Genomic DNA, 12,867 nt, shown 5'->3' with positions numbered 1-12,867 from the left:
GATACGTTAGCATTTAACGTCTGAAATTAACGGCATGAACTTAAATGGCTTTAGGTTGAAAAGTAAAAGGTGTAGGTGAAATTTTCAAGGGGTGCATGTGAAATTGTCTAAACCTTAGGGCTGCATGAGGAATATTGGGTCCATTTTAGGGGGTATCCGTATTTAATAGAGCTTCCACAGGGTTGGGTTGTGCCAGAGCTTTTTAAAACCCCAATCCAACCCTGAGTCCCCTTAGCAGGCCTGACACGGCCCGGCCGTGGCTCAGGGTCAGAAAAATCCAATCCTGACCCACACTCAATGTCAGACCGGACTGAACCTGATTGGCCCTGACAATGGGGAACGGGAGGGAAGGAGATGCATAGGCTGACCAAGCTAGGAAGAAGAAGACAGGGTTAAGATGGGCCGGATGAGAGGCTCAGCCCGAGGCCTCTGCCCTGGCCAAGCCCGGCCCCGACTCACGGCCAGGATATCTCAACCCAGGCCTTGTTCGAAATTGGGACGTCAAGGCCACTTGCACCCCTAGTCCAAACACTTACAATAAGGCCCAAACTGAATACAAATCAGGTCAAAACCAATTAAAAACCAAATAAAACAGAACCAAAGCAGTTCGATTCTAGTTTGAAAAAATTGGCTCCTATCCGGTTTCAGTTCGATTTTTGTTTCTACATGTTGTATCTTTGACCGAACCAATTGACATCCTTAAGTATCTCTACAACATCGTCCATCTTCTATAATGTAGAAGCACTCTTAACCATGTAAAGGACGAGAATGCACGTTTCAACTAGTGAATTTGCACTGTACATTGGGGGAAGGGCGGGGTGGGGGTGGGGGGGGAGATCTATTTCCATTATATCCAACCAAAATTCTAGATACTGAACTCCTAGAACTGGGTCATGCATGAGCCATAGGCTCACCGGGGTACCCTAATTTTCAAGGAACCAATCCCAAAGCACTTCCACATTCTTCGGCATGATTGATAGATTTGAAGATGTCCAGACTGGTCTCTCGTTTCCAGCCTAATATTCTCCATTGCTTCTCTTTCACATCTGATGCAAAGAGGGTTATAAAACAAACTTGCGAAACATCTCAAAGGTTATAAAACAACTTCTAAAGCCACATCTCAAATCATTTCTGGACTTCATGGTCATGCATAGAGCTACGGCATGTGCTCCACCCAACAACCAATTACTCAATTATTCGGGTAACAATACCTACAGCAACAGTTCTTCCTGATCCTCGTAGGAAAACCCTACCAAGAGCTCGACAATCGGAGAACTCTCTTATACAAACTGCTCCTTCCAAAACCACCTGAAATTAGGGAACAAGGGGGAAAAAAAAAGAAAGAAAACGAAGTTATAAGTGGAGCAAATTACAGCACTGTGCTACAATGTATTTATTAATATGTACTTTCAAATAAGCAAAAGTATAGGCAGATCCGGTCAAATTATAAAATGCCAGAAATAGCTGTTCAAAACTAAGCAAGCACTGAAGCAAAAAAACAGACACTACATCCCCATAATGAAGTGTCAACCCATGAAACTCGTTATAAGTAGTGTCCATAAAACCAACATAGCCTCCCAAAAACTGGTTTGGAATCAAAGGCTCCTTCAAAACAAAAAAGTTCTAATTCAAGAGATTTGACCTAAAAAAGCAAACGCATGACACTAGTTCCAGAAGAGAAGCCTCCCTTCTATCTCAAATGTGTCAAACATATCGTAGGATAGGGAATTTGTGAGTTAACTGTTCATTCATTTTGACGGTGTGAGAGGGGTGACATCATTTTTTGGTAATTCAAAAAGTTTTTTTTTTTTTTTTTTTTTTCTTTTCCTTCTTTTGATAAGAAGTCTCTTGGATTTTTCCTCTTGCATGCTGACATTGAGTAATTCTGGAATTCTATCTCCTTGTGATAAGAGGAAGCTATTGTGGAGACCCATCCACAGACAGTTTGAGAGAAGAGGGGCAACAGGGTATCCAGAGGTAAGGAGAGAGACATTTTGAGGCTATTTTTCTATCCAATTAGTATTAACAAACTCCAATACAGCTAAGATCAGAACAGTCACACAAGCCCTAGACCTGATTGTGGGAGGGGAATCAGCTGTGGTTATTAGATGGATATCATAGACTGAGGAGGCACAACATCCAAGAGAAGCATATTTATTTAGGGCCGCCAACACATTAGCAAATTCCTTAGCTAGAGGAGTGGGGAAAGAGTCGAAGTACATTTGGACACATCCTACAGAGTAAAGGGACAAATGGAGAAATACTGCTATAATCTAACTTTTTTTTTATTTGTATTTATACAGTTTCTGTTTTGTATTCGCTTTGCATGGTGTGGCCCAATAAAAATTATCTATTCTCCAACACACACACACACACCCCCCCCCACCAAATTTTTTTTTGCATGTGCAACGAAATAGGTTAGTTAAACACCTAATCCATTCAATTGTTTAATCGAATTTATATTGTACATTTCTTCCTTTTGTGTTTGTGGTACTTATTTCTATACATTTGCAGTTCTTAAAATGTAATAATATTTTTCTTTGTTTTCTCATTCTATAAATCACACCCATCTACTGCACAGGCTTTTTGCTGATTTCACCAGCAATGATATATCAATAAATTGTAACTGTACCTCTATTACTGCACTCTGCTTAGCTGTAAGACAACGGGGTGCCCTTTTTGTGACCTTGCCAGTCTTCTGATCAAGCAATGACAATATCCTTACAACTCTTGCAGCCTCTTTTGCATGATGTACATGAAACTCCACCTGCTCATTCCATATTTACTCAATTTATATATTCATAAATAATGAGAATGTAGTGGGAAATTTTTTCTGAGAGAATATGAACCTGAGAACCAATAAGGATGGGCAAAGCAGCTTCCAATGTGAGGACCTTCAGCTCTAAATGGGTTGCGACTGCCACAGGGAAATCTGGGTGACACAGTACACCCCCAGCCATCACATTGCCTCCATCAATGCCTTGCAGACTGACAGCAACATTGTCTCCAGCTCTTGCTGTTGTGCAAGATTGAGAATCACGTTCTAGAGAGCGCACAGTCGCTAAATCACCTGATGGCATGACAATAACCTATAACCAACATAAATTCTAATTATTGTACTAGTAAATGAGGTGGTAACCATAAGTGGAAAGCTTCTAAGTAACAAAAAAAACTTTCGTCCTGCACTCAGGAGACAATTTATCACTTCTAGCATGGACTATGCCAAAAATTTAACAGCCAGACAATCTTAATCATCCAAGAAAGAGCTACAGTTTGAAAATTGGAAGGATTCTAACAGGAAAATAAAACCCTTTAAGAGGATAACCAAACCTCCCAGAATTAAGAGCCATAAGCCATACAAGAAGTGGCTCACATTGAATATTTTGGATCAATATATCAGTGAACCTGTTGAAATAGGCTACTTATCACTTACCCGATTGGGGTAAGCAGTCCTAATTCTATTAGGACTGTCCCCTACCCGATTGGGGAAGTACTCCTAGTCATATTAGGATTTTCCCTCTTTATTCCCTCTTTTATTTATCTCTTTTTTTATTGTTTTTCTCCCTCAGCCGAGTCCTAGTTTGGTATTCCTAGTTGTACTAGGAATCCCTAATAGGATTAGGACTGAGGTAGATTCCTATTTGTACTTGGATTCTTTATTATTCAGCTTAATATAAATACAGGGCCTGTGTGATCGATTATGATCACTCAAGCATTATATTTCGTCGCTTCTAACATGGTATCAGAGCCACTTCTGATCTGATCTGAAGAGCAGCTCCTCCCCTCAAATTTTCTGGTTCTTCTTCTTCTCCAACTCTCTCGGCTACAGGTCTTCTTCTTCTCCACCACTCTTGGACTCTCTCTCTCATTCAGGGCAGCACCTTTGAGGTGATCCAATGAAGGTTTAGCTGCTGCCCTCAATGCCACCTCACTGAAGATTATATAAACTTGGGTGTGATCAGAATCTGCCGCAGGTTTCCTCCAAGCCTTGGAGATCTAGCTACTACCTTTTTCAAGCTGGATTTCTGTATTTTTCTTGGAGATTGGTTCCTGCATTTGTTGATCTACACCTACATACTTTCAGATTGCAGTTTTTTTTTAATCCAAACTAAATCAGATTCAGACCTGCAACTTTTTTAAGCTATTCCTAAATTTTTTCAAATTTAGGGTTTCTTATTCCCTCATCAGAAGTTACTGGTTTTTTTTTACATCATTGCTGCCCAAGTTTTATACACCATGGGAGATTCAGATGTTACCGCAGCCAACTTTTGAGGGGATTCTCAGTCCCGGACAGAATTCCTCCCTTATGCTGCCGCCATTAAACTAGATGGCACCAATTATCTCATATGGGCCAGATCTCTCTCCTTGACTGTGGCTGGTAGAAACCTCACTGGACACCTTACTGGCACCACCAAACAACCCATTGAGGAAGGTGCTGCCCGTACTAAATGGGCTGCCAACGATGCTATGGTCATGTCCTTTGTTTTGAATTCTATGCACACTGACCTCTCTAGCCAGTATCTCCTCCTTGACACAGCTACTCAGATATGGACTGCTGTCAAGGGAACCTATAGCCGATCAAGAAGTGGTGCACAGGTTTATGAGATCAGGAAGACCCTTCAGAACACTACTCAGAAGGAGTTATCTGTCACTAAGTACTATGCTGCCCTCAAATGCTTATGGCAGCAACTGGATCATTATGCTCGATTTCAGCCTACTACTACTGCCGACATTACAATCACTCCTATGTGGACCAGTTTCGGGTGTATGATTTTTTGGCTGGCCTTAATGATGATTATGATCCTATTCGGGTGCAGGTCCTTGGTAGGGTTCCTTTCCCCACTTTAAAGGAAACTTTTTCATATGTTCACAGTGAAGAGACTCGACGGGTTGCTATGATGGTTGCTCCTAAAGTTGAGAGATCGGCCTTACAGGCTTCTGACTCCACCACAACTCCTTCTTCTGAGAGTATTGCTACCGCTGCTACAGCCAAAGAGCCTGTGAAGTGTGAACATTGTCACAAACCGTATCACACTAAGGCACAGTGTTGGAAACTACATGGGAAGCCTGCTGATTTTGAGGCCAAACAAGGTCGTGCTAAGCCTAAAAACAAAGCCAATCATACTGAAAGTGTAGCTCCAGGCCCCACTACTGATATTGGTTTCTCCCAAGAAGAACTCCAAGCTCTCCGGCGTCTGTTACACACTTCCGCTACCTCTACTACATCTGCTGCCAATACAGGTTCCTTCTTTGCCCGTACAGGTATTTCCTTTGTTGGTCATTGCGCATCGGTTGTCTCCACTCCATAGATTATAGACTCCGGTGCCACTGATCATATGACAGGTTCTTCTAACCTCTTCCATTCATATTTTCCTACTTCTGGGAAAGATAAGGTTAAAATTGTTGATGGGTCCCTCTCCTCTATCTCAGGGAAAGGATCCATCGGATGTTCCCCTTCCCTTACTTTGTCTTCTGTGCTGCATATTCCCAAGTTTACCACTAACCTTCTTTCCATTAGCAGTATTACCAAATCTCTAAATTGCAAAGTGACTTTTTTTCCTACTCATTGTGTTTTTCAGGAATTGGACTCGGGGAAGACGATTGGATCGGGTAAAGTGCATGGCAGATTGTACCTGCTTGATGGCGACCTTGCTCCTACCCAGGCATTACCTTCTAGGCTTTATCACCAGGCATCTTTTTCTTCTGAATTACATAAATGGCACTCTAGACTAGGTCATTCACCTCTAGGAACCTTATCCACTTTATTTCCTGCATTAGTTAAAGAATGTAATAAGGAAGATTTTTTTTGTGAGCCTTGTGTCTTGGCCAAACAGACACGTTCAAATTATCCCATTTCTAATAATAGGTCTTCTTCCTTATTTCATGTTGGTCATACTGATGTGTGGGGTCCTAGTAGAAAAGTTTCACTTTCGGGTCATCAGTGGTATGTCACATTTATTGATTGTTTTTCTAGATTTATTTGGGTCTACCTCATGCACACAAAGAGTGAGGTCTTTTCATGTTTTCAACATTTTCACCAGATGGTTAAAACCCAGTTCAGTGCCACCCTTCGCATTTTGCGGAGTGACAATGGGACAGAGTACATGGACGGTCAGTTCCAAAATTACCTTGCTGCCCATGGGATCCTCTACCAGACCAGCTGTGTTGACACTCCAGCCCAAAATGGTGTGGCTGAGAGGAAAAATCGCCACCTCTTGGAGGTCGCTAGAGCACTTATGTTTGCTCGCAATGTGCCTTCCTTTTATTGGGGGGATGCTGTCCTTACTGCAACCTATTTAATTAATAGGCTGCCTGGTCGGGTTCTTCAATCCCGACCCCCCATTGAGCTCCTACTTGGCTCTTCATCCTTTGTTGTCCCCCCTAGGGTGTTTGGATGCATCTATTATGTCAGGGATACATGGTCCCCTGGTAAACTTGAACCACGTAGTCTCCGCTGCATTTTCTTAGGTTACTCTGCAACTCAGAAGGGGTACAAATGTTATTACCCTCCATCCCGCAGGACCTTCGTCAGCATGGATGTCGTCTTTCATGAGAATGTATCCTATTATGTGTCCCCTCCTCTTCAGGGGGAGAGTGTTAGTGAAGATGTGCTGACTATAGACTCTCCACCTCTACTTCAGTCTGTTTACAATGAGCCTGATTGGCTTGCTCCTAGTTCTTTCTCCCCTAGTCCTCCCTCTGAGTCAGGGGGAGAGGTCCCTATACAGGGGGAGACCATCCCTATTCAGGGGGAGCAATCTACCCTAGTCCAGACTCCTGTCCAGAGAACTACTCCTGTCCAGAGAACTATTAGTGAATTTCAAAGGAGGATTGATGACAGTGGTGTACAGACCTATGCAAGCAAACATAAGCAGGTTCAATCAACTGTTGCTCCAGTACCCATCCAATTGCCGAACCTGGATCCAGAACCTGCCTCTCCACCTGGTAATGTTCATTCTCCTGATTTACCTATTGCTCTTCGCAAAGGTGTCAGGGCTTGCACTCAACATCCCATATCCCATGTTGTATCTTATGACTCTAATGTAGTCCTAGATAGGTAGGAGACCTACTAGGAGCCAGATAACAGGATCAATAGCAAAAAGGGGTTGCTGGTTCGAATGGACAGCACTAGGTTTTAGGTTAATTCTAGGGTTTAGGATGGGAAATTGGGAATGGGTCTTATATGGCTTTAATGGGGAGGTCTAGGGGGTCAATATGGTATAAAAATAATAGGATTTGGTAAGGTTTTAAAATTCTGCAATTCTGGACAAAATTGAGTTGCAGATTTTGGGTTTTAATGGCGTGGAGGAATGGAGGGGTTATAGTGGAGACTAAGGGCTAGGGTTAAGGTCGAGTGTGGGGAATGATGTGGGGAATGTAGGCTGGAAGTAGGGTTTGAAATTGATGGCTAAATCTGGAGTTATGGGGGAGTCCTAGTTGAGGTAGGAGCTGCAGGTTTAATGGAGATTAGGGCTTGATGGATGGAGGGGAATGTGGATTAGGTCTAAGGGAAGATAAAGGATGATAGAAGAAGGTTTGAAATAAGAAAACAGGTTCAAACTCACTGTATTGCAGGACAATGGCCGCAGCTTGATGACTTGAGAGAACCTCCCGATCTTCATAATGCAAGGAGTTGCAGGAGTCCACCCACCCTATCCACCTTGAGATCCACAAGGATATACACTCACAAAGAGCAGCAGCAATGGCAGCAAGCATAAAGCTAATTTTTATTAATCAAATTCGTATCTAATGCTGGCCGCCCTTACAAACTTATATAGAAGACTCAAAAATAGACTTAGACACTAAAAAGGAATGGCCTAACCCTATCCCTAACCTATTAGGTAACTTAAACTGACTAGGAAACTAGAATCCTAAAGGAAATAGACTCAAAACATAGCTGGATTTATAGAGTCCTAATCCAACCCAACTTAAATCACATGACCACTTAAGTTGTCACATGACCACTTAACTAAGTCACATGATCACTTAAATTGAACCAATTGGATGCAACCAATTTCAACCGGTTCAATTAAAAAACATAAAAATAAACTAAGTATTGGGCTAATCCCGTATGCAACCTATATACCCATATTTTAGGCCCATAAAAGTGGCCTATTACATTAGAAACCCATGGGATCAAAGGCCCAACATGTATGTAACCCAACCCTAGACTTATTCTCAATGAAACAAGCCCTATTTGGTGATGAATCAGCATCAGACTCCCTTTCTCCATCCTTTCGTGCTTTTGTTTCTTCTCTTTCTTCTGTTTGTATTCCTAACCATTGGCAGGAAGCTCTATCAGATGGAAAGTGGAAGGCAGCAATGATGGAAGAAATGGAGGCCTTGAAGAAAAATAACACGTGGGAGCTTGTGGTTCTTCCACCTGGGAAGAGAACAGTTGGATGTAAGTGGGTGTTTGTAGTGAAACAGAAGATGGATGGCACCGTGGATAGGTATAAGGCACGACTAGTGGCCAAGGGGTTTACTCAGACATACGGCATTGATTATCAGGAAACCTTTGACCTGTTGCAAAGCTGAATACTGTTGGTGTGTTGTTATCTTTTGCAGTCAACCTTGGATGGGATTTACAACAGCTGGATGTAAAAAATGCTTTCCTGAATGGGGAATTAGATGAGGAGGTGTACATGGATATTCCACTGGAATTTTCTTGTGAAAAAAACCAAGGTAAAGTGTGCAAATTGAAGCATGCACTATATGAGCTGAAGCAATCACCTCGAGCATGGTTTGGCCGGTTCCACAAGGCGATGATTTCTGTGGGCTATAAGCAGAGTAATGCTGATCACACACTCTTTCTAAAGCGGGTTGGTGAAAAACTCACTGTTCTTATAGTCTACATGGATGACATAGTGGTTACTGGCAATGATGGTGATGAGATCAGACGGTTGACGACCTTCCTTGGATAAGAATTTGAGATTAAAGATCTAGGGAAACTACGATACTTTCTCGGGATTGAGGTTGCCAGATCTTCTAAGGGCATCTTTCTCTCCCAAAGAAAGTATATCCTAGACTTATTGGCTGAAACCGGGTTGTTAGGCTGTCACCCTTCAGATACTCCTATGGATCCTACTGTTCGTCTCAAAGAAAAAGAGGGTGAGCCTGTTGATAAAGGTCGGTATCAAAGGCTTATAGGGAAGCTGATTTATCTCTCACATACTCGTCCTGACGTCGCTGTGAGTACTGTGAGTCAGTTTATGCATGATCCCTACTCTTCTCATGTGGGGGCTGTTCTTCGTATTCTGCATTATCTGAAGTCAGCTCCTGGAAAAGGAATTCTTCTGTCTGCACATGGTCACACTACGGATTGAGGCATACACTGATGCCGATTGGGCTGGTTCTGCGGATAGTAAGTCTATCTCTGGGTATTGCTCCTTTGTAGGTGGAAATCTTGTCACTTGGCGTAGCAAAAAGCAAAATGTAGTTGCTCGTTCTAGTGCTGAAGCTGAGTTTCGAGCTATGGCACAAGGTATTTGTGAGTTACTCTGGCTTAAAGGTTTGCTACAAGATCTTGGTGTTCCTATTCGTCTTCCTATGATGTTGTACTGTGACAACAAGGCTGCAATCAGCATAGCACACAACCCAGTACAGCATGATCGTACCAAGCATGTTGAGGTGGATAGACATTTCATCAAAGAGAAGTTAGAAGATGGGTTGATTTGTATTCCCTTTGTGACATCTGCTGATCAACTTGCTGATATCTTCACCAAGGGATTATCTGGAAAATTGTTTCATCCTAATCTAGTCAAGTTGGGCATGATCGACATCTTTGCTCCAACTTGAGGGGGAGTGTTGAAACAGGCTACTTATCACTTACCCGATTGGGGTAAGTAGTCCTAATTCTATTAGGACTGTCCCCTACCCGATTGGGGAAGTACTCCTAGTCATATTAGAATTTTCTCTCTTTATTCCCTTCTTTATTTTTCTCTTTTTTTATTGTTTTTCTCCCTCAGCCGAGTCCTAGTTTGGTATTCCTAGTTGTAATAGGAATCCCTAATAGGATTAGGACTGAGTTAGATTCCTATTTGTACTTGGATTCTTTATTATTCAGCTTAATATAAATACAGGGCCTGTGTAATCGATTATGATCACTCAAGCATTATATTTCGTGGCTTCTAACAGAACCACTTTTGCAGCATGAGATGCATGCAAGCTCTTTGTATCGAGTACAAAAACACTCCCATGGCAGTAAACCCAGACACTGACTAATCTTTGAGATGACTGTCCAGCATATCTGTCAGCATACTTCAATTATTTTATTCAATGGGGAAAACAGTTCCTTTCTGTAGGAAAATAAATAAATACCATATGCCAGATATTCCAGTAAGTAGCATATGATATCATGAACTTGAAATTATTAAAAGGAATCACAAAAAAAAAAAAAAAGTCACCAAAGATGTCTTTTCACAAGGATAAATCAATATCTTAAGGCAATTCAATAAACTCTTTCAAAGCTTATCCCAAATAAATACATAAATAAATAACTTGTTCCGGGAATGACAAAACTGAACATTTGAATGCTATATCATGATCCCTCCTCACCTTCTCATGCAGTAAAAGGATTTTTCTCAAGATAGCTAATAGCAATGTTACTGATTACGTGATAACAATCCAATCACCAGGGCTACATACCTTCGAACCACTTCGAAGGGCTCCAGCCTCCAATTTACCACTGACAGCCACCTGCCCTAGTGAATGTGATTTAATGACATCACATATGGGCAGAAGCAGTGGCTTTGAGACATCCCTAACAGGAGGATGTAGAGAATCTATTGCATCCAACAGATATGGGCCCCGATACCTGCAAGCATGTAATTATTCTCAATCTGTATCAACTTCTGAAATATTAATCTGATTTTAAATAACTCTTATACCAAAACAATAATGAACATAGATGATGGTGAACATTTAGCACTGACTAGTCCTCTAGCACAACTCCTTTCGTAGATTTGTGACATAATGAGTAAAGATATGAGATATGAATGATTATAATTAACTGAACGACTAAGGCATAGTAACGCAGAATGGGAAATCGGGTTGCAATTTTGCAATCTGTCCGAAGTCTTAACAGACAAGGCGTGCTTGGTTATATGTACCTATTGTACTTGACTCAAATTTAGCTATTTGGTTATAATACATGTTTTTATATGTATCTGTTAACAGAGAAGGTGTGTTTGGTTACAAAAAACAGAAGGCATGCTATGTACCTGTAATAATTTCTGAATATTGTATCCCTTCTGAAAATGGATGTTCTCTTTTTTCTTTTTTTGGTAGTAATTGTTTCTTGATATGTTAATTCAAACAAACTCCTTGGACGTGTGTTATTGTTGATTCTGATATTGGAATGGATGGTTGTAATATGTAGGTAATTGAGTGTCATGAGACTTGAAAGCTTAGACAATATAATTAGAAAATAGGAGAAAAAAGTGTAGTAGTTACTTTGAACTTTTGATGCAGGCATTTAGGTAATTATATCTCAATTTATGCATGTATATTGGCTTTTTTTGTCCTGTATGGTTCAAATTTAATCATTAAAACCCACAAGATCCGTTTCCATTTTTTTCCATTCTCAAAAGTTTGACCATTTCTTTGACCGTCACCATTCAGGTTCCAAGCCTTTTAAAACACATCCATACTGAACTCTGTTTTTTGCCATTTCCATTTTAACCAACTATGATCCTAACCAACAAATCACTACCATCAATCTTGTCTCTTCCATGAGTTCCATACTTTTGCTTTTGGTGAGGATGCTGATCCCTTTTCTCATTCATTATTTTCTTCTGATTTTCCAAATTAATAAAATTCACCATTACTGATGCAAAGAAATGGGTAAAAAAAATTAGGGGAAGGAGTTTGCTGCAAGGCTGCATGGCCACTACGCCAGCATGGGGGCCAATGGGAGCACGAGCACGGGCATTCAAGGGGAGGGGTGGGTGGTCATTTCACTGCCCCATGTGAGAGGGCATGGGGAGCGCTTCCGGGCAGTGTTCTTTTTCCCAAAATTTGACTAGGGATTGCAATTAAGATGGTAAAGCAAACTCACCAAGATGACAAACGACCATCAGATGCAGCCGTCACTAAATTCTGATTTTCTATGTTGCTCAAGGGGATCCACAACATGGAGGAGTCTTTGAAACCACAAGAACGGAGAAACATTCCTAGTTGCTGTTTTATTAATTCAAACCGCTCCTTGGAGTATCCCACAGCATCCATTTTATTAACAGCAACAATAATTTGATCAACACCAAAACTTCTGATGAGTTGTGCATGCTCCCTTGTTTGCCCACCATTACTGTCCATACCTGTCTCAAATGCACCAGTCGAAGCATCTATGACAAGAATTGCAGCATCTGCTTGTGTAGCACCAGATATCATGTTTGGGACAAAATCTTTATGGCCTGGTGAATCAAGCACAACAACATGATATTTCTTGGAGTCAAAATAAGCAACAGCCACAGTCATTGTTATACCCCTTTCCCTTTCTTCAGCACTTTCATCCAGCACCCAAGCATAAGCAAAAGATCCTTTTCCCTGCATCGGACGATAAAACAGAACATTAATACCCAACAAAGATAACCCTAAAAAATAAATATTGCGGGCCTGCAAGAAACAATATTGGATTGGAATTAATCGCATATACCTTCAACTTAGCCTCTTTCTCATATTTGTGCATTTCTTTCTGGGATATTCGTCCCACAAGATGTAGCAGTTTCCCTGACAGTGTTGATTTTCCAGAATCAACATGGCCAACCTATGATCATTTTGTACAAGATTAGATATTAGATTTATGCTTAATGATTCCAAAGCAATTAAAAAGAGCAATAAATGGCAAATCCTAGAGGTTATCTGATT

At 41.2% G+C, this 12,867-nt stretch overlaps 1 protein-coding gene across 7 annotated transcripts in view; it reads right to left on the bottom strand.

The window, feature by feature from the left end:
• Positions 1 to 816: 816 nt before the first annotated feature.
• LOC122658736 (HBS1-like protein) overlaps positions 817 to 12,867 on the bottom strand; it is a 70,170-nt gene continuing 58,119 nt past the window's right edge. For 6 of the 7 annotated variants that reach the window (XM_043853829.1, XM_043853824.1, XM_043853826.1 and 3 more), the window contains 6 exons: positions 12,656 to 12,766; positions 12,059 to 12,546; positions 10,648 to 10,816; positions 2,850 to 3,089; positions 2,633 to 2,767; positions 1,088 to 1,308 (listed from right to left, as the gene is read on the bottom strand). In XM_043853829.1, coding sequence (XP_043709764.1) covers positions 1,186 to 1,308; positions 2,633 to 2,767; positions 2,850 to 3,089; positions 10,648 to 10,816; positions 12,059 to 12,546; positions 12,656 to 12,766 — 1,266 coding nt within the window. In that variant the 3' untranslated portion in view covers positions 1,088 to 1,185. The other variant, XR_006332487.1, reaches the window with a different exon arrangement.

The sequence above is a fragment of the Telopea speciosissima genome, chromosome 4 (assembly GCF_018873765.1).
Source record: "Telopea speciosissima isolate NSW1024214 ecotype Mountain lineage chromosome 4, Tspe_v1, whole genome shotgun sequence".
NCBI classification, from domain to species: domain Eukaryota; kingdom Viridiplantae; phylum Streptophyta; class Magnoliopsida; order Proteales; family Proteaceae; genus Telopea; species Telopea speciosissima.
The sequence above is the reverse complement of the archived record's forward strand: the minus strand, read 5'-3'. Positions and strand labels throughout refer to the sequence as shown.